At 44.1% G+C, this 27,500-nt stretch overlaps 2 protein-coding genes across 5 annotated transcripts in view; one reads left to right on the forward strand and one right to left on the reverse strand.

Annotated features, from left to right (window-relative positions):
• LOC138970410 (membrane-associated protein Hem-like) overlaps positions 1-27,500 on the reverse strand; it is a 92,085-nt gene that overhangs the window by 33,972 nt on the left and 30,613 nt on the right. For all 4 annotated transcript variants that reach the window (XM_070342856.1, XM_070342854.1, XM_070342857.1 and 1 more), the window contains 2 exons: positions 8,033-8,115; positions 4,858-4,938 (listed from right to left, as the gene is read on the reverse strand). In XM_070342856.1, the coding sequence (XP_070198957.1) occupies positions 4,858-4,938; positions 8,033-8,115 (164 nt within the window). The remainder of the gene's footprint in view (positions 1-4,857; positions 4,939-8,032; positions 8,116-27,500) is intronic.
• Positions 9,821-16,142, forward strand: LOC138970409 (uncharacterized). The gene is made up of 3 exons (XM_070342853.1): positions 9,821-10,398; positions 10,674-15,960; positions 16,097-16,142. The coding sequence occupies exons 2-3, from the start codon at positions 12,089-12,091 to the stop codon at positions 16,140-16,142; spliced, it is 3,918 nt and encodes a 1,305-aa protein (XP_070198954.1). The 5' UTR covers positions 9,821-10,398; positions 10,674-12,088.

Here is a 27,500-nt window from a genome sequence, read left to right on the forward strand (position 1 = left end):
ACACACAACTAAGTGCCATTCAACAAGCACACAGTGAGCCTACCAAGACAGGTAGATTTAGCATTATGTAGGCATGCAGCAGTCAATATTTCAGAGTAATAAAATAATTATAATTAACAAAGCTAGCTACAATACCGGCAGCGTAACTTATGAAGACCTCAGTATGTGTTTCCTGAGGGAGGTTTTGAATGCGTTCAATGAACGGCACGTTTGTACATTCAAAGGAAGAGAGTTCCACAGTGAAGGTCCCACAAAAGCAAAGCTAGTTTTGTATAGATCTATGCGAGTCCTTGGTAATATATATATATAGATTTGTTTGACACATAGCGCTCGGAAGCTTTAGTCAAGAATGCATTTAGGTATGGTGGGGCCAGCTCATTGAGCGCCTTGTACATTAGAATTAAGATGTTGTAATCAAGCTGCTGTTGAAGTGGAAGAATATTGGCTACCTTCAACTAATATATGATAGACAGTGTGCCACGTAAAACATTTTCAGTCCCTCCTTGTCTACAAAGGGTTTTAGTTTAGATAAGAGATGGAGATTGCTTGACAGCTTTTTACAGATATTCTTAACGTGTATGTTCCACCTAAGCTCCTGGTCAACTTCAATTCCTAGTACCAGAGACTATAGAGTATACAGAGACGCTTCATCCTTCTTTGCGCTGCGGTGCGAAAGTGAGACCGGCCAGCCAGCGCGCGGGAAAAGAGCCACTCCCTGCCGCACAAGGAAGTTCGCGTATAGCGGCTGCTGTCGGCTGTGTTTATATCACGTTTATATTAACATACTGTCTGTTCTGTCCGGCTGACAGTGCTGCAAAAAGTAACTGAACGAAAAAATATGTTTGTTTGTGAACATCCTTTTTAAATGACCATAAAAACACCGCAGAAAATGGTGTAGAATAAAACTAAATCAAATTTACTTAGGCGGCAATACCCGCTGCATCGCTGTAGTTATGCAAACATGATTCAAGTCAGTGTCTTTTCACGAACTAACCGTTGTTATTTTTGTGTGTTTTAGTCAAATACAAATACATACTGTATACATGGTCACTTAACCCTGAGAAAATATGTCAGGAATAAATCGTTAACGAAATAGTTCCCGGTCAAATCGGTAACTAAGGCATTTAGTCAACTTGGCGTCGTCCCAGCACCTCTAAAGTGAAATGGGTAGTCAATTGCACGGTGCTAAGAAATTATCATGTAAGGAAAACTGTAAAATACAGCAACTTAAACAACATTATTGTGACCTAGCTGACTTTAATCAAAGAATCTTGATCGATCGATGATTGTCTTATTTCTTATCGGTTGCTTCTTTCTTGTTCAGAAAGCTCTCTCTCTCTCTCTCTCTCTCTCTCTCTCTCTCTCTCTCTCTCTCTCTCTCTCTTTTTTTTTTCCTAGTCATAGTTATAGTAAAATAGATTAGTCCCTCTTTAGGGCGAGGACCAGATGCAAAAAAGCATATCTATGCTTATTCTTGTCACCCTCGAAAAATAAAGATTTGTCATTGTCATTGTCCTTGTCTCTCTCTCTCTCTCTCTCTCTCTCTCTCTCTCTCTCTCTCTCTCTCTCTCCCTCTCTCTCTCTCTCTCTCTCTCTCTCTCTCTCTCTCTCTCTCTCTGAGTCAGTTACACACACACACACACACGCACGCACGCACGCACGCACACACACACACACACACACACACACACACACACACACACACACACACATGAATTGAGATGAATTAACGAGGTACGGACCGACTGGATGACACTTTGAACAGCATCGTCACAAGTATTCTAGTTTGAGAAGTTTTCGACTTTTGCGCTTGGACGAAGAATAGAATCAATTGTTCAGTTGTCCTTCAAAACAAAATTAAGCCTGATGTTAATTAAACAACTGCGCAATCACATTGTTGAGCTTGTGTACAGTGTGTGTTTTCTCTGTTCTGGTAGAATACACGCAGTTCGACGCTACACTTTTTACTGATTTTCCGACATTTAACGAGAGAAAAAAAACAAAAAAACAATCCTCACTTGCTCTCTTCCTCGGGAAATTTGAACATCCTGAAGCCTTTGGCATGTGAGTTTGAGCAATTGATGGCCAAAGACCATGCCCCGCTGTGTTTTCTTTTTGGTGCGGCCATGGTTGTGCTGCACGATATCGCTACTGCTGTGGAAAGGGAAAGTAGGTTTTTACATGTTTCCGCGTGGTGGCGCCACGGGGCTTCCTGTTTCAATTTTCAGCGCCGAATGAAGCATCTCTGTGTACTCTACAGTCTCTGCTAGTACTCTGTGTGATGAAACCTGTTCTATAGGATCTGAGTACAGTTTTAAGTTGAGGAGAAGGGGCGCTCTCTGATGTTTCTGTCTAGATGTGACTACCATACTGCTGGATTTTTTGGGATGCAGGGTCATTTTGTTGTTACTACACCACTGTTCAACGTCGTTGATTCCCTGCTGAAGGTCAGCCTCCACTTGAACTATTTTTTTGGACGATGAGTGAAGAGAGCTATCATCAGCAAAAAGCTCACAAGATACATTTTTATTCGTAATATGCAAAGGTAGGTCGTTTATGAAGATACTAAATAAAAGTGGGCCAAGAATGGACCCCTGAGGAACTCCGCAATTTAGAACACCATCTTGTGAATATTGACCATTTAGATATACCCGCTGGGATCTGTTCGTGATGAACGATGCAAGCAACTTAACTGTATCACTGTTGTTTATATAAAACTTTAGTTTAGTTATGAGAATATTGTGATCGACTGTTTCAAACGCTTTCCTCAGATCGAGGAAAACTGCACCAACTAATTTGGAATCGTTGATAGCCGACAGCCAGGTGTCACAGAGAGGGACAAGAGCCGTGGAACAAGAATGAAACTTACGAAAACCAGATTGGAATTGGTAAAAAAGATCGTGGCTTTCCATGTGATGGATTACATGTTTATGGATATGCATCCCAAGAGGCTTAGAGAGCACCGATAGAACAGAGATAGGACGAAGGTTGTTGATGTCGCTAGAATCCGACGTCTTAGGAATAGGAATAACTTTAGCACATTTCCACTCCAGAGGGAAGACCTTTGTTTTAATACATAGATTGTACAAGAACGTCAGGGACTCTACTAAATACGGAAGTGAAAGTTTTAGAAAGAAGGTACTAATAGTGTCTACGCCCACGGACTTTTTATTCTTGAGGTCAGATATATATTTCCCTACTTCATGAACTGCCAGTGCAGGGATAGGGCTCTGGTCAGCAGACCGCAGCCGGTCACTACAGAAACTCTCAAGGAGAGGGTTAGAGAACTCGTTTTGTGTGGCTATAAAATTAGATTGGGTAAGGAGGGACGCGGCGGACAAGAAGTGGTTGTTAAGCGTGTCTGGCGATGCCACGACCGAGGGCGCTAAAGACGGCTTATGCTGCTTATGCGTAACCTCGTTCATGGCACGCCAGAGGTGCGCTGTATCACAATTATTCGAAATCATCTGTTCGAAATACCTACGTTTCGAATTTTTCACTAAAACACTGATTTTGTTCCTCTGAAGTTTGTACTCGTTAATGTTTTTGTCCTTCTTAAGCGTGTCCCTAATTTTCATAGCCTCCATTACTTCAGCTGTAATCCACCCAGGCTGCGCCTTTTGTTTGACTCTCCTCCTTCGAATGGGGGCATGCTTGTCCACAATAGGCATAAACAAGCTTTGCCACAAGGATAAGGCATCGTCAGAATTATCACAATTATGTACAGGAGAAAAGTTGACATGACTCAAATCATATAAAAAGGAAGTTTCATTAAAGTTCTTAGTTGAGCGGTACTCAAAGGTGGTATGCTCGCCCTTGGCACGCTTCCGTGGTCTCCATGACAACGTGCACATGATGGGACTGTGGTCACTGAGACTGACATCAGAGAGCCGGACGTTAGACACCCTGTTTACATTATTGGTATAGATATGATCTAGTAGGGTGGAGGAGGTGGGAGTAACTCGCGTAGGCTGCTGCACCAGTTGTTGCAGTCCAAATAAATTGCAAGTTGACTCCCAGGATGTGTGTGTTTTAAAAAGATCAATGTTGAAATCCCCTAAAAGAATATAGTCAGATTTTGGATTTGCCGCAGTGACCAAGTCCATCATGTGCACAAAGTCATCATACCAGGCATAATTATAAGAGGGATTTCTGTACAAGATACAGATAAGTATGGTAGAGTCTTTAGCACTACGCTTTAGCTGAACCCACATGCTCTCCACTCCCCCGGTCTCTAGATCCGGGCGCCGCGTGACATAAGGCAATACGTCTTTGTGAACATAGATGCCGAGGCCCGTCTGGGGAGAACGAGTGGCGTCCTTTCGAAGAAAAGTATAATTGGGAATGGAAAGTTCGGAATCAGATTGCAAATTTAAGCGTGTTTCCGTGAGACCAAGGAGGTGGAGGCGCGGGGGTCCGCTAAGAAGAGAGAAGATGTCATGCAACTTGTTGCCTAGGTGATACACATTAACATGACCGACACGTATGCCCGAGGAAGAATTAGCAAAATCTCTCATAGGTTATAAAACAACGCAAAATTAAAATTAAAAAGCACTATTAAACGAAAGGGGATAAGCACAAGAAACGGTGTAGGTAACACGAAACAATACCTAACAAATGTAAGAACAAAAGTCAAAATAGAGAGAGAGAGAGAGAGAGAGAGAGAGAGAGAGAGAGAGAGAGAGAGAGAGAGAGAGAGAGAGAGAGAGAGAGAGAGAGAGAGAGAGAGAGAGAGAGAGAGAGAGAGAGAGACAGGAAGTGAAACACAGACAGTGAGAAACATGTACAGAAAAACAGACAGACAGACAGACAGACAGACAGACAGACAGACAGACAGTGTCACACACAGTATCTCACCATGGAGTCTCTGTTGTCGGGCATGTGGTGATGGATGTCGCGTATGGAACCCATCAGGAACGGGATCCGGTCTTCCAGCACCTGGGTCACACAAACACACACAATGAATACAGGGTCACACAAACACACACAATGAATAGAGGGTCACACAAACACACACAATCAATACAGGGTCACACAAACACACACAATGAATAGAGGGTCACACAAACACACACAATCAATACAGGGTCACACACACACAATCAATACAGGGTCACACAAACACACACAATGAATACAGGGTCACACAAACACACACAATGAATAGAGGGTCACACAAACACACACAATCAATACAGGGTCACACAAACACACACAATGAATAGAGGGTCACACAAACACACACAATCAATACAGGGTCACACAGACACACACAATCAATACAGGGTCACACAAACACACACAATGAATAGAGGGTCACACAAACACACACAATCAATACAGGGTCACACAAACACACACAATCAATACAGGGTCACACAAACACACACGATGAATACAGGGTCACACAAACACACACAATCAATACAGGGTCACACAGACACACACAATCAATACAGGGTCACACAAACACACACAATGAATACAGGGTCACACAAACACACACAATCAATACAGGGTCACACAAACACACACAATCAATACAGGGTCACACAAACAATGAATACAGGGTCACACAAACAATGAATACAGGGTCACACAAACACACACAATCAATACAGGGTCACACAAACACACACAATCAATACAGGGTCACACAAACACACACAATCAATACAGGGTCACACAAACACACACAATCAATACAGGGTCACACAAACAATGAATACAGGGTCACACACACACAATCAATACAGGGTCACACAATCAATACAGGGTCACACAGACACAATCAATACAGGGTCACACAATCAATACAGGGTCACACAGACACACACAATGAATACAGGGTCACACAGACACACACAATCAATACAGGGTCACACAATCAATACAGGGTCACACAAACACACACAATCAATACAGGGTCACACAGACACAATCAATACAGGGTCACACACACACAATCAATACAGGGTCACACAATCAATACAGGGTCACACAGACACACACAATGAATACAGGGTCACACAGACACACACAATCAATACAGGGTCACACAATCAATACAGGGTCACACAAACACACACAATCAATACAGGGTCACACAGACACACACAATGAATACAGGGTCACACAAACACACACAATGAATACAGGGTCACACAAACACACACAATCAATACAGGGTCACACAAACACACACAATGAATACAGGGTCACACAAACACACACAATCAATACAGGGTCACACAAACACACACAATGAATACAGGGTCACACAAACACACACAATGAATACAGGGTCACACAAACACACACAATCAATACAGGGTCACACAAACACACACAATGAATACAGGGTCACACAAACACACACAATCAATACAGGGTCACACAAACACACACAATGAATACAGGGTCACACTAACACACAATGAATACAGGGTCACACTAACACACACAATCAATACAGGGTCACACAAACACACAATGAATACAGGGTCACACTAACACACACAATCAATACAGGGTCACACACACACAATGAATACAGGGTCACACAAACACACACAATGAATACAGGGTCACACAGACACACACAATCAATACAGGGTCACACAAACACACACAATGAATAGAGGGTCACACAAACACACACAATCAATACAGGGTCACACAAACACACACAATGAATACAGGGTCACACAAACACACACAATGAATACAGGGTCACACAGACACACACAATCAATACAGGGTCACACAAACAATGAATACAGGGTCACACAAACACACACAATCAATACAGGGTCACACAAACACACACAATGAATACAGGGTCACACACACACAATGAATACAGGGTCACACAAACACACACAATCAATACAGGGTCACACAAACACACACAATCAATACAGGGTCACACAGACACACACAATCAATACAGGGTCACACAGACACACACAATGAATACAGGGTCACACAGACACACACAATCAATACAGGGTCACACAAACACACACAATCAATACAGGGTCACACACACACAATCAATACAGGGTCACACAAACACACACAATGAATACAGGGTCACACACACACAATGAATACAGGGTCACACAAACACACACAATGAATACAGGGTCACACAAACACACACAATGAATACAGGGTCACACAAACACACACAATCAATACAGGGTCACACAAACACACACAATCAATACAGGGTCACGCAAACACACACAATCAATACAGGGTCACACAAACACACACAATCAATACAGGGTCACACAAACACACACAATCAATACAGGGTCACACAAACACACACAATCAATACAGGGTCACACAAACACACACAATCAATACAGGGTCACACACACACAATCAATACAGGGTCACACAAACACACACAATGAATACAGGGTCACACACACACAATCAATACAGGGTCACACAAACACACACAATGAATACAGGGTCACACAAACACACACAATGAATACAGGGTCACACAAACACACACAATCAATACAGGGTCACACAAACACACACAATCAATACAGGGTCACGCAAACACACACAATCAATACAGGGTCACACAAACACACACAATCAATACAGGGTCACACAAACACACACAATCAATACAGGGTCACACAAACACACACAATCAATACAGGGTCACACAAACACACACAATCAATACAGGGTCACACAGACACACACAATCAATACAGGGTCACACAGACACACACAATGAATACAGGGTCACACAAACACACACAATCAATACAGGGTCACACAAACACACACAATCAATACAGGGTCACACAAACACACACAAACAATACAGGGTCACACAAAGATGGGCTATGGAAAAGCTGCATTTAAAAATTCTACAACAAAAACAGACTTGCACAATCCACACCATCCTTCGCACAACCATCACTAGCATCCGACTCAAAACCTCTTAATTTCTAAGAGAATAAAACCCAGAGACAAAACAAGGGAGAGAACTCACGTCATTGAGAGCCTCCTGGGCCAGAGCACGGAATGACAGCAGCACTCCGATGATTGTCATTCGCATCAACACTATGTCAACATCTGAAACACACAGCAGTCACCATCAACACCACATCAACACCACATCAACACCACATCAACACTATGTCCCTATCTGTAACACACAGCAGTCACCATCAACATCACATCAACACTATGTCCCTGTCTGTAACACACAGCAGTCACCATCAACATCACATCAACATCACATCAACACCACATCAACACTATGTCCCTGTCTGTAACACACAGCAGTCACCATCAACATCACATCAACACCACATCAACACTATGTCCCTGTCTGTAACACACAGCAGTCACCATCAACATCACATCAACACCACATCAACACTATGTCCCTGTCTAAAACTCACAGCAGTCACCATCAACATCACATCAACACCACATCAACACCACATCAACACTATGTCCCTGTCTGTAACACACAGCAGTCACCATCAACATCACATCAACACTATGTCCCTGTCTGTAACACACAGCAGTCACCATCAACATCATATCAACATCACATCAACACTATGTCCTTGTGTAACACACAGCAGTCACCATCAACATCACATCAACATCACATCAACACTATGTCCCTGTCTGTAACACACAGCAGTCACCATCAACATCACATCAACACCACATCAACACTATGTCCCTGTCTGAAACACACAGCTGAGTCACCATCAACATCAAATCAACATCACATAAACATCACATCAACACCACATCGACACTATGTCCCTGTCTGAAACACACAGCTGAGTCACCATCGACATCACATCAACATCACATCAACACTATGTCCCAGTCTGTAACACACAGCAGTCACCATCAACATCACATCAACATCACATCAACACTATGTGCCCGTCTGTAACTTACAGAAGTCACCATCGACATCACATCAACATCACATCAACACTATGCCCCTGTCTGAAACACACAGCAGTCACCATCAACATCACATCAACACCACATCAACACTATGTCCCTGTCTGTAACACACAGCAGTCACCATCAACATCACATCAACATCACATCAACACTATGTCTCTGTCTGAAACACACAGCAGTCACCATCAACATCACATCAACATCACATCAACATCCCATCAACACATGTCCCTGTCTGTAACACACAGCAGTCACCATCAACATCACATCAACACCACATCAACACTATGTCCCTGTCTGTAACACACAGCAGTCACCATCAACATCACATCAACATCACATCAACACTATGTCTCTGTCTGAAACACACAGCAGTCACCATCAACATCACATCAACATCACATCAACATCCCATCAACACTATGTCCCTGTCTGTAACACACAGCAGTCACCATCAACATCACATCAACATCACATCAACATCACATCGACACTATGTCCTTGTCTGTAACACACAGCAGTCACCACCAACATCACATCAACATCACATCAACACTACATCAACACTAAACGCTGATGCAATACCAACAGCACTCTGTGTTTAACATCAATACAAGTTGTGAAGACATAACAGGGTCAGGAATGACAAACAGTCTGGCACAGGAAGCACCTTGTGACCCTGAGGCACAGGTCAACATGTTGCCTGGCAACCAGATGCTGCTGGCCAGCTTACACCTGCATTTGCAACAAACAGCTAGCTCTAATGTGTATGCTACGCAATGTGCACTTAAAATCACACCCTTTCCTTTAACAAATCTATTGATCAGACTTCAAGCTTGGTGGCCTTCAGTGTTATACTGATGTCATGTGGGTTTTACTGATGTCATGTGGGTTTTACTCATGTGCATGTGGGTTTTACTGATGTCATGTGGGTTTTATTCATGTGGGGCGTTCCGCCCCAGAGTTTTGTGTTCCGCCCCAAACATTGCCGAAGCTTGGGGCCCACTCCGCCTGTTACGACTCAACTCCAAACAACTCTTGTTTAGCCGAGACTGAAATATTTTGTTGCACCATTAGGGTAAGAGTCTACGAGACCTTGGAGACGAAGTAATGACGTCACTAGTATGAGAATCTACATGTTGGATCAACGTCATTACTGCGTCATTAATATGCGAATTTACGTAACTCATGGAGTTGCATCGTGGGATGAAAACAGTTATTTGGAGGAAGGAAACGTGAACCGCTAACCATTACGGTCACTCTATTTGCCGGGTACTGAGAGGCTACAAGTGGGGAACAAGAATCCTGTGTAACCACCGATGAAAAGCCGCCGGCACGTAACCTACCATCCCAAGGCCTGAGATGTAACCCGCAGCCGCACAGACTCGTAGAGTAGTGTCCGGAAAGGAGCATCAAGAGGTAAGGTGTCGTTGTAATATCGAGCGTCCATCAATGAAGGAACAGCTATTATACACTCACATCTATTCGCATATGATATTTGTTTTAGAATGTTTAATGAAGTTAATCATAAACGTACATGCTGCAAGTTAGTTCGGCATATAGATCTAGTATTTTATTCAGTAACCATGCTTGGTTTGTCTGCGAACCGCCCGACATGAAGATAGGGCAAGAAATCAAAATTAACCTTGATCCTAGGATACCGTTGTTAATAACAAGTATTACCTTTGATCCAGGGGTTCGAGCGTCTAGGATCCGCTGGGATAAGGGTGAACTAATCAAGCTACGCCACCAGTGTGATCCACCAGCGAGGAGCAAAAGGAGTTTGTCTACTAATTATCATCATCATCAAGTAATCTTCATCAAGTTCGTCACTGCTACGGTCATCATGTGAATCCAGGCTTCCATCAGGACATTCGGACTTTGTAACTAACCAGCCCATTTAAGATAAGTCCAGTTCGACATTAAACTAGCTGTCAATGCAAGAACAATTAACTATGAACGCAAATTCGTTAGATCTAAAATAGAAATAGTTTGTTAAAGAATCCGGAAATATTAACAACCAATAAATTTATTCATTAATCTAAATCATCAGTGTTTTATGAGATTGATTTGAAGCATGACTGTTGTAAAGTATTGAATATAACTTTGGTGTGTTCTTAGATATTGTATCTAAAACACAAGGTAAAAAGTGGAACTGCAACAATGGGGGCTCTGTCCGGAGATCTATACTGAACTCGTGTTCGTACCAAAGAAAAACTTGCATTGACAACTGGTTTACCCCATAAATTAGTTAGTCAAATTATCCGTGAAGCGACGGAAATTAGAATATTTTCTGGAAAAATCTTTCTTCATTTTTTCTTTCTTCAAAATTCAAAATCATTTCCTGCTTCATGTCGGATTCACTCATATACAGACCAGACGGTGGTAAGTAGAATATTTAAATTATTTCTGTAAGAAGAAATTTTAAATAACTCCGTGTTTGATTTGGGTACATTCTGCCCAAAGAATCTTCGCGATCGCTGTTGTTCACGAACAGCGTTTTTGCTAAATTAATTCGTGGAAGGATTTCCATCTAGTTCGTCGAACAGTATCATAGTCATAAGGTAAGACATAGAATTGATGTTCGACAACTTCACGGGAAATTGGCAGTTTACTAACGAACTGTCGGTTCGAATTATACTCTCAAGTTCTGATCAAAACGGTGAGTGTGTTATAATTCCAACCAGGATGGACGCTCGATAGTACTAGGACCTTAGTTTAAGTTCAGATTAAATTATAACTCTAGTCGGAGTAACATTTAAAACGTGTTGCTTATTTAAGTTGTGCTTCACATTATTAGTTATCTATAACCCGCGGGTTGATAGTTAATAGTGGGGAAAACTTCTGTGGGTGTGTTGACAGACTGAAGGTCGTCATCACATAAGGCTTTGTAAGGCAACTTACTCAGCGACACACCGCTAAGTCCTAGTTAGTCGTTTCGGTTCAAGATAGAGACGAAGGACAGGTGTAGGAAAAATCACGTGCGCGTGTAACATTGTTTGTACCAGTGTTGAAAGGTTGAACAATACCTGCGGGTAAGAGTCTTCCATATTAGAGTACCACCAAGAGTGGATGTACCAAAGTTTTGTATTTTGAGGGATTACCTAAAATGGCTGATACCAGACATCATCAGCACTACACCAGATTCTCGTCAACCGTGGGCATAGACCCAGAATATACAGAAGGAGCAAATCTGATTGATATCACCGATCTAGGTGATGACGGCCACGCCGCTCAGCCTGTGAACGGACAGGTCGAGCAGACCGTTCCATCAAGTCCCAGCGTCAGTTCGATCAAAGAATTGATCACCATGGGGAAAGAGTTGGGTTTGGAGGGAAGGGAACTACAGTCATTCGTCCAAGGGGAGAGGGATAAAGAACGAGCAGCTCAAGAGCGTGAACATGAGCGAGAAGCCAGTAGGCTAGCACTCGCAGCTCAAGAGCGTAAAGATGAGCGCCAATTCGAAGAGAATGAGAGAGACAGACTCTTTAGGATAGAAGAGCTGCGCATTCAGAGCGAGGTTCAGATGAACACGAATGAAAACGCAGCTCATCCTTCCCAATCCTCACATGACCATGATCCCCGTTTCATTCCCAAAATCCCTTACCTTGATGACAAGGATGACGTTGAATCCTGGCTCAAACAGTTTGAACACTATGCCAGAGATATGAATTTGGACGAATCAAAGAAAGCCTCCCGGCTGATATACTTCTTGAAAGGTAAGGCCCGTACCATCGTGTCCAAAATGGACGATGAGGATGTTGATGACTATGAAAAGGTGAAGAGCGCGTTATTTGAAGGATTCCAGCTCACCGCTGAGCAATATCGCATGAAATTCCGCAATACTAGACGTAATCCCGCGGAAACTTACAAAGAACACATCACTAGACTCGATCGGTACCTAACCAAGTGGATCGAGCTTGATCCGTGCGAGAAAACTGTCAAAGGATTAACTGATTTGATCCTGCGAGAGCAGTCCTTGCAGTCAATGCCTTCCGATCTCGCCGTGCATGTCAAAGACCGGAACCCGATCAATGCCAAGGAGATGGGAAAACTCGCGTCCGATTATGAGCTGAACAGAAGCCAAAATAAATTGAGACCGACACCAACGCGAACTCCTCAGGACGGAACGAAACGTTTTGAGAAGGATCATAAACCATCACCTCAACAAGGTAAAAGATCTTCTTTGACACCGGCGGAACGCGAAAAACTCCGAGAAGCAGGACTATGCTTCTATTGTCGCGTAGGTCTACACCGTTCGAGCGATTGTCCCTTACGGAAAAAAGGCAACACCGCCGGAGCTGTGACGGTTGAAGATGTCCGACGCGAAACACAGGGAAGAAAATCCCCATTAGATAAATTGTGTCGAGACTGCACCACAAAAAAGTTTTCGGATCTAGTTGACGTCAAAGTCAACGGCAAACGAGTGAACGCCCTGAGAGACTCAGGCTGTAGCTCGATTGTGGTGGCCGCACATCTTGTGCCGGCCGACAAAATGACTGGTCAGAGAAAGAGGACCACGTTAGCGGACAAAAGTAAAGTCCGGTACTGCGAGACCGCGATCATTCATGTGGATTCGCCCTTCTTCTGCGGAGAGACAGAAGTCGTGGTCATGGCGGATCCCATAATGCCGGTGCTCATAGGGGAGTTCCATGGAACTCAGAACGACAGGAGGAAAACACCGATTTTCCCTGTCAGAGAACCTGCCTGGTATCACGACAGCGCTGAGACAGTCGCTGGCGCCGTAGATACCAGAGCACAGTCCAAATTGGACAATGATAGAGACAAATCTGCGAGTAAGCCAAGTAGCCGGGAGCCAACATCGGATATGTTTACTCCAAAGGACTTACGCGAGGCTCAGAAGACAGATCCTTCGTTAGACAGCATCAGGAAACAAGCTGCTACCGGAGAAGAGAGAGGCCACATGAGGGTCGTGGAAAAGAATGGTATCTTGTACCAGTCGACGTTCAATCGGAAAGGAGAGGAGTCTTTGAAGGTTATTCTTCCCAAATCGTTCCGTAGTAAGGTGCTCGCATTCGGCCATGATCATCCAATGGCAGGACACCAAGGTCAGCGTCGTACCGCCGAAAGGATTAGACGCGAATTTTGGTGGCCATGCTGTGGTGTTGAGATCCGCCGCTACTGCTTGTCATGTGACGCTTGCCAGCGATCCGCGCCAAAACACCTTACGAAGAAGGTCCCATTGGGCAAGATGCCAGTGTTCGATACTGCTTTCAGAAGAGTAGCAGTCGATATCATCGGACCTATTCTTCCTATGTCCGAGAACAAAAAACGGTACATCCTCGTCATGGTTGACTTTGCCACCCGCTACCCTGAAGCTGTCGCGTTGAAGGACATTCACGCCGAGACAGTAGCCGATGCTTTGTGGGATTTTTGGACTAGACTCGGTATCCCAAGTGAAATATTGACTGATAACGGGAGCCAGTTCACAGGCACTCTGATGCAGGAAGTCACTGAACTCCTCCGCATCAAAAGGAAAACCTCTGCGGTATTTCATCCAGCTGGAAATGGTTTGTGCGAGAGAATGAATGGCACGCTAAAGAACATGCTCAAAAAGATGTGCATAGAACAGCCCAAAGCATGGGACACGTTCATCTCTGCATTACTGTTCGCATACCGCGAGACTCCTCAAGAGAGTTTAGGTTTCTCGCCATTTGAACTGTTGTTCGGGCGTACTGTCAGAGGACCAATGCAACTCTTGAGACAGATTTGGACAGATGAGAGCGTCTCAGATGAGGTCAAAACCACTGCGGAATATGTAGTGAACCTTCGTGAGAGGATCGAAGAGACCTGTTTGCTTGCTCGAGAGAACCTGAAAAAAGCCTCAGTGCGATCTGCTCAATATTACGATCGTAAAGCCAAACCAAGGTCGCTAAAACCAGGAGAGAAAGTCCTGATTCTCAAGCCATTGAAAACAAACAAACTGGAACTCACTTGGCAAGGTCCATTTGAAGTGTTAGAGAAGTTGAATGATTTCGACTACAAAGTCCAAGTAAGGAGGAAGGAAAAAGTATTCCATGTCAACCTCCTCAAGTCTTACGTCGAACGTGAGCAACCTGTCACCGATGGAACAATTCCGGTTGCAGTAGTAGAAGAAGAAGAGGAAGAAGTGATCGTCTCAGTAGTGGTAGAGGAGGACGAAACCACTAACGACGACATCTTCAGGTTGGACAGTCAGAGGACTATCCCAACATTTGAGACAAAGCGCACAGAAGGTTTAGACCACGTGCACTTTTCAGAGAAACTCACTCAGTCACAGCGAACTGAAGCGAGACAGATCTGCGCGGACAGACTAGATAATCTGACCGACGTACCACTCACCACGAATCTGACTACGTGTCGAATCGAGGTCACAGACAAGAAACCGGTCTATATAAGACCACGCCCCATTCCACATGCGTATGTGAAGATGGTGGAGAATGAAGTCGAAGAGATGTTGAAGCTAGGAGTCATCGAACCTGCCAACTCAGCTTACAATTCACCCATTGTTCTCGTCAAAAAGAAAGAAGAAGGGAAGTACCGCTTTTGCGCGGACCTCCGTGGGTTGAATGATGTCACGGTGTTCGATGGGGAACCCATCACCGACGTTCAACATTTGTTCCAAAGCTTAGGAAAAGCCAAGTACTTCTCCAAGCTAGATCTCACGCGTGGCTACTGGGGAATACCCATTGTCGAGGAAGACAGAGACAAAACCGCGTTTGTGACGTCACGAGGCCAGTTTCGATGGGTGAACATGCCCTTCGGGTTGAAGACCGCCACTGGCATTTTCAACAGGATGATGAGGAAGTTGCTAGGTCCCCTCAACCGAGACGATGTGTACCATTTTATGGATGACATCTTGATAGCCACTGAGACGTGGGAGCAACACATGGAAGCCCTGAAGGCAGTCCTTCAGCGGCTCAAAGAAGCCAACCTTGCAGCAAAACCGTCGAAATGCTACATCGGATTCGACCAATTGCCGTATCTTGGCCATGAAATCGGGCATGGAGAGAGGTGGCCAGAAGACGATAAAATCGTGAAGATCGTGAACGCCAAAGAACCAGCTACAAAGAAACAGCTACGCGCATTTTTGGGTCTCACGGGGTTTTACCGAGAGTACCTGGAAAACTACTCGACTGTGGTCGTGCCGCTCACCGACATGACAAGGAAGAGCTTGCCAGACAAACTCAAATGGAGTGACGAGGCAAAGAAGAGCTTCGCAAGACTCAAACGAATGGTCAGTGAGAAACCAGTCCTGAAAATGCCTGATTTCGGCAAGGACTTCGTTCTCCGCACTGACGCATCAGACCGAGGAATCGGTGCGGTACTGATGCAACTACATGGAGAGAAGCTACACCCCGTAGCGTACCAGTCGAAGAAGCTACTCGGGGCTGAGTCCCGATACGCGACTGTGGAAAAGGAATGTCTAGCAACAGTCTGGGGAGTACAGAAGTTTGAAAGATACCTGTACGGACGACACTTTGTGTTGGAGACAGACCACCAACCCTTGAAATGCCTACAGAGGAATCCAACAAACCCTCGTCTGTTACGATGGTCGCTACAATTGCAACCATACTCCTTCACAATCAACTACATCCCAGGAAAGGACAACCTAGGTGCCGACTATTTGAGTCGCATCAACTGAGTTTCAGAGTCCAGAAGGAAAATTTGTCCACCCCGTTGGAGTAGTGAGGCCAAACTGGTCGCGACAGGCTCATGCGGATCTACTCCAAAAAGTGGAAACAATTGTATATGCATATTGTATATTGTATTGTATTGTATTGTATATTGAGTCGTATAAACGGAAACGAAATAAGATTTCGCTTGTCCACCCCCCGGGGTTATGTTACGACTCAACTCCAAACAACTCTTGTTTAGCCGAGACTGAAATATTTTGTTGCACCATTAGGGTAAGAGTCTACGAGACCTTGGAGACGAAGTAATGACGTCACTAGTATGAGAATCTACATGTTGGATCAACGTCATTACTGCGTCATTAATATGCGAATTTACGTAACTCATGGAGTTGCATCGTGGGATGAAAACAGTTATTTGGAGGAAGGAAACGTGAACCGCTAACCATTACGGTCACTCTATTTGCCGGGTACTGAGAGGCTACAAGTGGGGAACAAGAATCCTGTGTAACCACCGATGAAAAGCCGCCGGCACGTAACCTACCATCCCAAGGCCTGAGATGTAACCCGCAGCCGCACAGACTCGTAGAGTAGTGTCCGGAAAGGAGCATCAAGAGGTAAGGTGTCGTTGTAATATCGAGCGTCCATCAATGAAGGAACAGCTATTATACACTCACATCTATTCGCATATGATATTTGTTTTAGAATGTTTAATGAAGTTAATCATAAACGTACATGCTGCAAGTTAGTTCGGCATATAGATCTAGTATTTTATTCAGTAACCATGCTTGGTTTGTCTGCGAACCGCCCGACATGAAGATAGGGCAAGAAATCAAAATTAACCTTGATCCTAGGATACCGTTGTTAATAACAAGTATTACCTTTGATCCAGGGGTTCGAGCGTCTAGGATCCGCTGGGATAAGGGTGAACTAATCAAGCTACGCCACCAGTGTGATCCACCAGCGAGGAGCAAAAGGAGTTTGTCTACTAATTATCATCATCATCAAGTAATCTTCATCAAGTTCGTCACTGCTACGGTCATCATGTGAATCCAGGCTTCCATCAGGACATTCGGACTTTGTAACTAACCAGCCCATTTAAGATAAGTCCAGTTCGACATTAAACTAGCTGTCAATGCAAGAACAATTAACTATGAACGCAAATTCGTTAGATCTAAAATAGAAATAGTTTGTTAAAGAATCCGGAAATATTAACAACCAATAAATTTATTCATTAATCTAAATCATCAGTGTTTTATGAGATTGATTTGAAGCATGACTGTTGTAAAGTATTGAATATAACTTTGGTGTGTTCTTAGATATTGTATCTAAAACACAAGGTAAAAAGTGGAACTGCAACACCGCCCCAGGATAAATTCCAACAATGACAAACCAAAAATTCTAATGCCAGAGCCAATCACTAAAATTCGCCAGTCAAACTCAAAGTCGTCACTGAAATTTGCGTTACGATCAATGCCGCAGTCAAGAAAAAAAACCATTGAAATTGTCAAAGGACAATGCCGCAAGGGAAATAACTCGAAAATTTTAAAAGTAAATTTTGATTTGATTAATATACTTACCCGACTCACATCTAGCATTAACCTCTGGTTTAAGTGCCGGGACGCTGAACTACGCTTCACCCCTTAAGGGGAAGTAACCCTAAAAAAGAACAGCCTAGACCCCGTAAACTGGGTCACAGGTCAAGGCATACCGTCACGTGACTGAGCACGCGAGACCGCCGCCGCCATATTGGAATACTTCACTCGAAACGAAGCGAAACATTCATTTTTAGGGTAAATAAGCGCGGGGTAGGCGGGAGGGTATTAACGATGTGAGTCGGGTAAGTATATTAATCAAATCAAAATTTACTTTTAAAATTTTCGATTAAATTACATATCTTATCCCGACTCACATCTAGCAGATTGCTAATGTAGGTGGTGGGAAAGAAACTCACTCTACAAGTTGGAGAGAACCTGCCCTGCGGCTACCAAAGCCGGAAAGGTGTTGGTCCCATCCTGACGAGTAAACAGATTCTCAGTGAAACTCACTTATTTCTGGTAAGAAACCGGCCTGCTTCAACCATGACTGGTAAGCAACCACTACCATCCCAGCGGGTATTAGAAAACCCGCCAAAAGTAATAAAGAAAGACGTCCTAAAAAACGTCCAAAACACGTATGTGAGGCCGATCGAGATTTGCCTGATCGCAGAACCGCTGAATAAAAGAGCCCAAGCTCAGGCCCCATGAGTTCTAGGCGAACTCAGAGGAAGGACAGAACGCTCCCCCCCCATTGACTGCCACACTCATAAGCTTGTTTAATGAGTGTGAAAGCCCATCTAGCCAGTGCTACCTTGCACAAATTTGACTCTATCCGTCCAAAACGAAAGAACCAAAGAACTGGTCTGGCACTCCAAAATGAGCCATGCAAGAATGAGTATGTCCAAAATACCCAATATCTTGCGTGAGACCCAAAAAGTACGTAAACAAAAGACAAAAGGCTTGAAGACAGGGCCCCTTTTCACGCTGGGCGTAAAAAGAGAAATGACTTGTCTAGTTCTGAACGATGTTTCTCCAGACTAATGAAACATCGTCTTCCGCCAACAACAAAAGTTCGTGGAACATCTTAGCATCCTCGTGAACTTTTTTGTTTTTGTTTTTTTTGTTGTTGTTGGTCGCAACCACCCATAGATTGCTAATGATAGTAAAAAACCACCAGATAAGGTCAAATTAGATAAATAACCCTTTCACATAAAGTCTGTTGAGACCTGAGTGAAACAGCCGAGTGAAAAACCTTAAGATTCGCTGCAACAATGCCAGACATCTGGATGACTTGTTTTACAAGTACAGCGTAACAGACAGATACAGAGATTCGTGAGTTACGTCTTCCAGAAGCCGAAAAGAGCGCCAAACTCACTGACCTGTCTTGATCGTAGCTGACGAAAAGAGTGAACAATCTCTTGCAATCAGCAAGACCAGGAAGACAGTCCTAACTCAAAAGAGAGCTGTGAAAGTTCGGAAGACAACAAGACATGTCTTCCGATGCGAGCGAGTAAAACAAAACGAACCTGTGCGGCGTCTCCCGCCTGAATAGAACAAAGAGTTCCAAATGACCACAAGTTAAACACCATCCGAGGAGTGAAGCACTAAAGGATTATGGCTTGAGTAAACCACAGCACCATAGTCCCATGAGGTAGACGCTAATGTTCGTAATGAACCAGAGACAAACACTTGTCCCTTGTTCAATGAAAAGATGCAAGGCAAAAAACCATCTGACAAACTAGACTCTTTACAAAGAAGAGTCGAAAGAACGTCTTAAAACCGAAAACAAAGGAAATAATTTGTAGACCGCAAAAGCGGCAAAAGTCTTAACTTAATTCTCACTAGCAAGTAGCTATGAAAATTAAATCGACAAGGAAGGGAGCAAGCGTCAAAGTGGGCGCTTGCTGTTGTGCCGAACACAGAACGATCAGTACGTAAGGCTGTCCGCTCAAAACTGAATAGGACGAACCCTGTAGGCTACCGTCAAAACATAATGTGAAAGTATGTGAGACCTCGGGAAGGCGTGAAGCCCCCCAGGCCTAGGAGATAGACGTCAGCTCAAGAAAGACGTGACCAATCTCCTCCCGATAAACGGGTGATACCTGAGTACAGGATATCAAGCCCTCATTAGCGAGGAAAAAACCCTCAAGATAGAGAATAAGTGTCCCTGAAGTTCCTAAACTATAAGGGACAAACACCTCCAAAGAACCAAGCTGTGAATCCAGCTTGATCCAAACGATTAGCCAAAAGTAGGCTACTACTGGTGCATGACCTGCTTTGAGTGTCTACCCAAGCAAGACCGAGTGTATGACGCAGTCCTGCTTCCTGCGTTAAGAGTCCAAGTCTAAGAAAGACAAGGACTCATAACCCTCATGGGTTGTGACAAAAAAAGCCAAAGAAAGACCATGGCTATGAACTGGACTGTCAATACCCGTCGAGTAAGTTAAACAAGAGTGCCAAAACCGGCAGTCCTGTTGCCCACAAACTGAATTTAAATCTTCTTGCCAAAACAGAAGAAGTTAATAGAAAGTTCGAACGACCTCCTAAAGAGGCCAAAAAAAGTGCATTCAAAGGCCGACAGCTGTCGTGAATGACCGCCTATCTACTCAAACAAAGTCTGTCATCCGCTTTCTACCTAAGTAGAATGCTGATCAGACTCGTAGTAATCCGAAAAAGTTTCGTGATAAAAAGAGGTCTGTGTGCTCAGCGAAACAGAAAACGATAAGTCCAACTGACCACAAGTTATCCTCTCCAGTCCATGCATGAGCAGATGGAGATAGTACGAGGAAGCCGCGATTCTGGTTGAACGACAGCAACCGAACGTGCGGGAAACACAAAGGCCGAAGCCTGGAGTGGCATGAACGAAATAGCTGAAAGCCGCAGTGCCCGTAGGTCAGTCTGCTTGTAGGCAAATGACTACGTAACAAAGCCAAAAAACAGAAATCAAAGCAACTACTGGTCGGCATACCGAAAACCAGGAAGCCAACCTGTCAAAAGATTCAAAAGACGAAGTGTCTTCAAGAAAAAAACCTGGAATTAATTTTGCTGCCAAATCGAGAGTAACCCTGAGTTTGGCCGAAAAACAAGAACTAGTCTGTTCATCGATGAAAGACCAAAGGTCAGACGCGGGGACCGACGCAAGCTGTATAAAAGATGCCATCACGTACAAAACCTTATCATCCGAGACAGGCAAAGCTGAACAGGAAGTAAGATACAAGGCATCACTGCCCCCAACGACCCAGAACCCCAAAGGGTTGACGTCGTAAGTTGCGAACAGGAAAGAACAAAGTGCTACGATTACCCGGAACGCCGGAAGACGAACCAGAAGTAGCCGAAAAACTCCAGTGCAGAAGTACCCGCAACACCGTGGTGGTGCGAACTGATGCTAATGCGTACGATCCTTCACTCGCCCAAACAGCCGAAGCGAAATCGGAAGTGAGAGACCTCGTGTAAACACGGCGTGGGAGAAACGGCGTGCCGGGACAGACATCTGCTCAGTGTTGACCTTAGCTAAGGTCGAAACGTCTTTAACACTTGCGTCATTCCGGAACTCAAACGGATCCAGGGAAGACCTAATAGAACGAGAGAGTGTCCAAAGGAGTGTCTCAAAGAGAGAGGCAAGATCAAGAGGGTACCTGCCTGTCTCTTCCAAACCAATAAGAGAACCTTCTGTGTAGACAAGGTCTGTCTTGACGGTAACCGTCCTCCCTAAGAGTGGACAGCTACGGCGTGACCGGAAGGGCTGCACTCAGTAGGGCAAAAGTGTCAATAAGGTTCTGAGGCCGACGGCTGAGTGAAAACCTGCGCGCAAGGGCAGATACACTAGCCTGTGGAAGTCGGACAGTGGCAAGCCAAGGCTTAGCAGCGACTGGAGCCTGACCATGAGCAGAGAGGAGAGGCACCGTGCCGACAGTCAGGGAGCTCGCCGTGCCTGGAAAGCTTGCTAAAATATTAGAGAGCTCATAAGCAACTAAAGAAGACTCAGAGAACTGAAAACCTTCAGCTGCTGTTGGTGCTGGGCGGAAGTCACCCACCGCTGATGGTGGGGGTAAGACAAGTCCAGCCTATGAAACAACGCCGTCAGAAACATATTGTAAGCGACCTGTGCTGCAATAGCTAAGGTTGGCTTCAGCTTTGACGGTAATTGGAACTCAACGTCGTCATCATAGAATGAGAGATGATCGTCGAGCTCCGACTCCACTTCCGTATGAGTCGAAAAGTCCGCGTGACTCGCCGAGTCTTGGACATGATCAACCGGAAGCGAGGCTGACTGCAAACCGGAAGTAGAACTTCGGTGCAGAGCCTGCATGGAGCCAAACTTCCTGCCCAGGCGGAAGTGGTGACGCAAGTACACCGACGGGGGAAGTCATAGACAGCCCGCGTGCACCTTGGTCTCCAGATCAATGTAACATCGATTGCATTCCCGCGTCAACATCCCGTGAGCTCCGCTTCGTATGAGTCGTATGCCCCGGGTATGTCGAACTTTCACTCCCTGACCTATGAGGCGGGGGAGCTACTAGTTGCGGTCTATGCGGAACGCTTTCGCCAAAGAGCCTGGCTACCGGCGAACCCATGTAACATCGATTGCATTCCCGCGTCAACACCCCATGAGCTCCGCTTCGTGTGAGTCGTTTGCCCCAGGTATGTCGAACTTTCACTCCCTGACCTATGAGGCGGGGGAGCTACTAGTTGCGGTCTATGCGGAACGCTTTCGCCAAAGAGCCTGGCTACCGGCGAACCCAACGTACCTGAGGAGAGTACCTGCTGTGCAGAAGCAACAGTGTCCCGAGGGACCATCTCTCCGAAGCTGGCGTGCGCCAGTTATCCCGCCCGCAAGTCCGCTGACGTGACTGTGGCCAAAGGAGGCAACCGGATGCGGGAAAGTGAAGAAACATCGCCAACACCCTTGGGCAGCGAACGCAACTCATCTCGCGTAGCCTGTAGATCGGCGGCAAGTTGCTGCTGTTGAGAAAACATGGTATACATATGCGAGGAGAAAGAAGAGAAAAGGGAAGAGAAATCTTGCTTATCACTCTTCTTAGGCTTAGCCGAACGAGCCCTACTCCTGTTATAGATTCTTTTAGAACAGGCATGGTAGGGCTTGCTGGTACAACAATATCAACCGAAAGCGAAAAATTAGACACCGGTTTTACAAGAGTAACCGTTGTCCCTTTGGGTTTATCTTTATCTGACTACTAGCAGGGGAAGAATCAGCAACTAACTGTCGAGTATTAGGCTTTTTCTTCTCTTTGTCCGCCATGTTGAAAACAACTCACAGAGAGTAGAACAACAACAACAAAGTTGACGGACACAAGGCAAAAATTCAAGTAAAACAAACAAAGAACGATCTCACCAATACAGCCGTAGAAGCAGAGACCGTGAAGAATAACCGGGGTGAAGATAAACTGCCAACCAGGCAGCTGGCTGAAAGCCAAAATGCGTAGCTCGAGAGAACAACGTCCTAGCGCTAGGACCGCTGAGGAAAGAGTGAAGTATTCCAATATGGCGGCGGCGGTCTCGCGTGCTCAGTCACGTGACGGTATGCCTTGACCTGTGACCCAGTTTACGGGGTCTAGGCTGTTCTTTTTTAGGGTTACTTCCCCTTAAGGGGTGAAGCGTAGTTCAGCGTCCCGGCACTTAAACCAGAGGTTAATGCTAGATGTGAGTCGGGATAAGATATGTAATTTAATCCCAGATTGCGCTCTTTATCGCCTTCAAATGCCAAACGCAAAATGTGGCGACACATCCCTGGTGTAAAAAGACATGGAAATGAAGATGAAGAACAGGGTGGAGAGAAACGAAAAAAGGAGACCGATGCAGCCAAAAGCCAAAAGCGCGAAGCGCTGTCGTAATTTCAATGTCAAAATAATGGTTGAAAGAATTTCCCTGGCTTCAGTACGATGAAGAAAACCAGACATTGCATTGCCGCCCGTGCAGATCTTATAGCGGAGAACCACTTGGAAAAAGTGGGGATTCTGAAGGTATATATACTTAGCATGAATAAGAGTGGGCCCCAGATTTTTGTTTTCCGCCCCAGCAATTAGTGTCGACCCCTGTGATGTCATGTGGGCTTTACTGATGTCATGTGGGCTTTACTGATGTCATGTGGGTTTTAATGATGTCAGGTGGGTTTTACTGATTAGAGTGGGTTTTACTTGAGGTCACCTGAGTTTAGCAAAATACACATGCTTAGCGATCACTGCAAGCAATCAGTAGCAGATCGTGGCTCGGATACTTCGCATATTTAGAAAAGGGTATCCTTTTGAGCTTCACCTACAAATGAGAGTTAGTCGTTGGTCGCAATGACAGGACTAAGCTTATAACCTACAAATGAGAGTTAGTCGTTGGTCGCAATGACAGGTCTAAGCTTATAACCTACAAATGAGAGTTAGTCGTTGGTCGCAATGACAGGACTAAGCTTATAACCTACAAATGAGTTAGTCGTTGGTCGCAATGACAGGACTAAGCTTATAACCTACAAATGAGAGTTAGTCGTTGGTCGCAATGACAGGACTTAAGCTTATAACCTACAAATGAGAGTTAGTCGTTGGTCGCAATGACAGGTCTAAGCTTATAACCTACAAATGAGAGTTAGTCGTTGGTCGCAATGACAGGTCTAAGCTTATAACCTACAAATGAGAGTTAGTCGTTGGTCGCAATGACAGGTCTAAGCTTATAACCTACAAATGAGAGTTAGTCGTTGGTCGCAATGACTGGACTAAGCTTATAACCTACAAATCAGAGTTAGTCGTTGGTCGCAATGACAGGACTAAGCTTATAACCTACAAATGAGAGTTAGTCGTTGGTCGCAATGACAGTACCAAGCTTATAACCTACAAATGAGTTAGTCGTTGGTCGCAATGACAGGACTAAGCTTATAACCTACAAATGAGTTAGTCGTTGGTCGCAATGACAGGACTAAGCTTATAACCTACAAATGAGTTAGTCGTTGGTCGCATTGACAGGTCTAAGCTTATAACCTACAAATGAGAGTTAGTCGTTGGTCACAATGACAGGACTAAGCTTATAACCTACAAATGAGTTAGTCGTTGGTCGCAATGGCAGGACTAAGCTTATAACCTACAAATGAGAGTTAGTCGTTGGTCGCAATGACAGGACTAAGCTTATAACCTACAAATGAGTTAGTCGTTGGTCGCAATGACAGGACTAAGCTTATAACCTACAAATGAGAGTTAGTCGTTGGTCGCAATGACAGGACTAAGCTTATAACCTACAAATGAGTTAGTCGTTGGTCGCATTGACAGGTCTAAGCTTATAACCTACAAATCAGAGTTAATCGTTGGTCGCAATGACAGGACTAAGCTTATAACCTACAAATGAGAGTTAGTCGTTGGTCGCAATGATCTGGCTTGTAACTTGTGTGTTTTACATGTTCTGGTTGGCTAAAGTGTTCTCTTTTGCACATTGTGGTGGGGGTTTCCATTCATGATAGAATCACTGTGCTCAATGAATGAATGTTGTTAAAACACACTTGTCTTGTGCCTTTACTATCATGTGGTGTTTTTGTGCATTCTGGTAACATTTGTGTGAGGGGTGTAAATGTGTGACTGCCAGGTGGGACGTGTGCCGTCTTTATACAATTTAGGTGATTCTCGGTACAATTTACATTTAAACATGCTTTGCATTTCAAAATTACATAAAACAGTGCAGTTCAGTGTTGAAAAAAGTTTGTTTTTTGATTATGTGTGAAATAAGGCTGATTTCTTGTTGTTGTGTGTGCATGTGTGCATGTATTTAGTTCTTGTGATTAATCTAACGACTTCTGCAGTTTTGCACGTTGTCTTATGCTTTTTGGTGCAAACTTCTGGTTTTGTGAGCAAATTTATCTTATGGTGCGAGTCCACAAGAGCTTGACAGGTATGCACTGCGAAACACATGCACACAATCCGGATCAAATCTATGAACAAGTCTAGAGTCACAATTCTGGTTAAACACACACACACACACAGACTGTGAAACACTCAATCAGGATCAAATCTATGAACAAGTCTAGAGTCACAATTCTGGTTAAACACACACACACACACAGACTGTGAAACACTCAATCAGGATCAAATCTATGAACAAGTCTAGAGTCACAATTCTGGTTAAACACACACACACAGACTGTGAAACACTCAATCCGGATCAAATCTATGAACAAGTCTAGAGTCACAATTCTGGTTAAACACACACACACACACAGACTATGAAACACTCAATCAGGATCAAATCTATCAACAAGTCTAGAGTCACAATTCTGGTTAAACACACACACACAGACTGTGAAACACTCAATCCGGATCAAATCTATGAACAAGTCTAGAGTCACAATTCTGGTTAAACACACACACACACACAGACTGTGAAACACTCAATCCGGATCAAATCTATGAACAAGTCTAGAGTCACAATTCTGGTTAAACACACACACACACACAGACTGTGAAACACTCAATCAGGATCAAATCTATCAACAAGTCTAGAGTCACAGTTCTGGTTAAACACAGACACACAGACTGTGAAACACTCAATCCGGATCAAATCTATGAACAAGTCTAGAGTCACAATTCTGGTTAAACACACACACACACACAGACTGTGAAACACTCAATCAGGATCAAATCTATCAACAAGTCTAGAGTCACAGTTCTGGTTAAACACAGACAACAAGAAGAGCAAACGCTCGATCGAGTCACTTTCGCAGTTCTGAATATTATATGAGGCATCAGATGGACAGGAAGAAATTGCTATTCACAACACAATGAGTCACGTTCACATAAAATTTGAGCCCGGTCACTTTTATAGTTTCCGAGAAAAGCCCAACATTAAGTTGTGTGTTGCCGAACAGAAAAGGCTAGTTATCTCCCTTGTTTTTCTGATAATGTTCGTAAAAGGCTACAGATGTAAATACTTTGATGTAAAGAATAATCCTACAAAGTTTCAATCACATCCGATGAACTTTGTCAAAGATATAAAATGTCTAATTTTTCCTTTGACGCTGAGCTGTGACCTTGAAAAAGGTCAAAGGTCAACGAAACCATCGTTAAAGTGTAGAGGTCATTGGAGGTCACGACTAAACAAAATATGAGCCCGATCGCTTTGATAGTTTCCGAGAAAAGTCCACTTTTATAGTTTCCGAGAAAAGCCCAACGTTAAGTTGTGTGTTGACGAACAGAAAAGGCTAGTTATCTCCCTTGTTTTTCTGATAACGTTCGTAAAAGGCTACAGATGTAAATACTTTGATGTAAAGAATAATCCTACAAAGTTTCAATCACATCCGATGAACTTTGTCAAAGATATAAAATGTCTAATTTTTCCTTTGACGCTGACCTGTGACCTTGAAAAA

This window comes from Littorina saxatilis, linkage group LG7, assembly GCF_037325665.1.
Source record: "Littorina saxatilis isolate snail1 linkage group LG7, US_GU_Lsax_2.0, whole genome shotgun sequence".
Taxonomy (NCBI): domain Eukaryota; kingdom Metazoa; phylum Mollusca; class Gastropoda; order Littorinimorpha; family Littorinidae; genus Littorina; species Littorina saxatilis.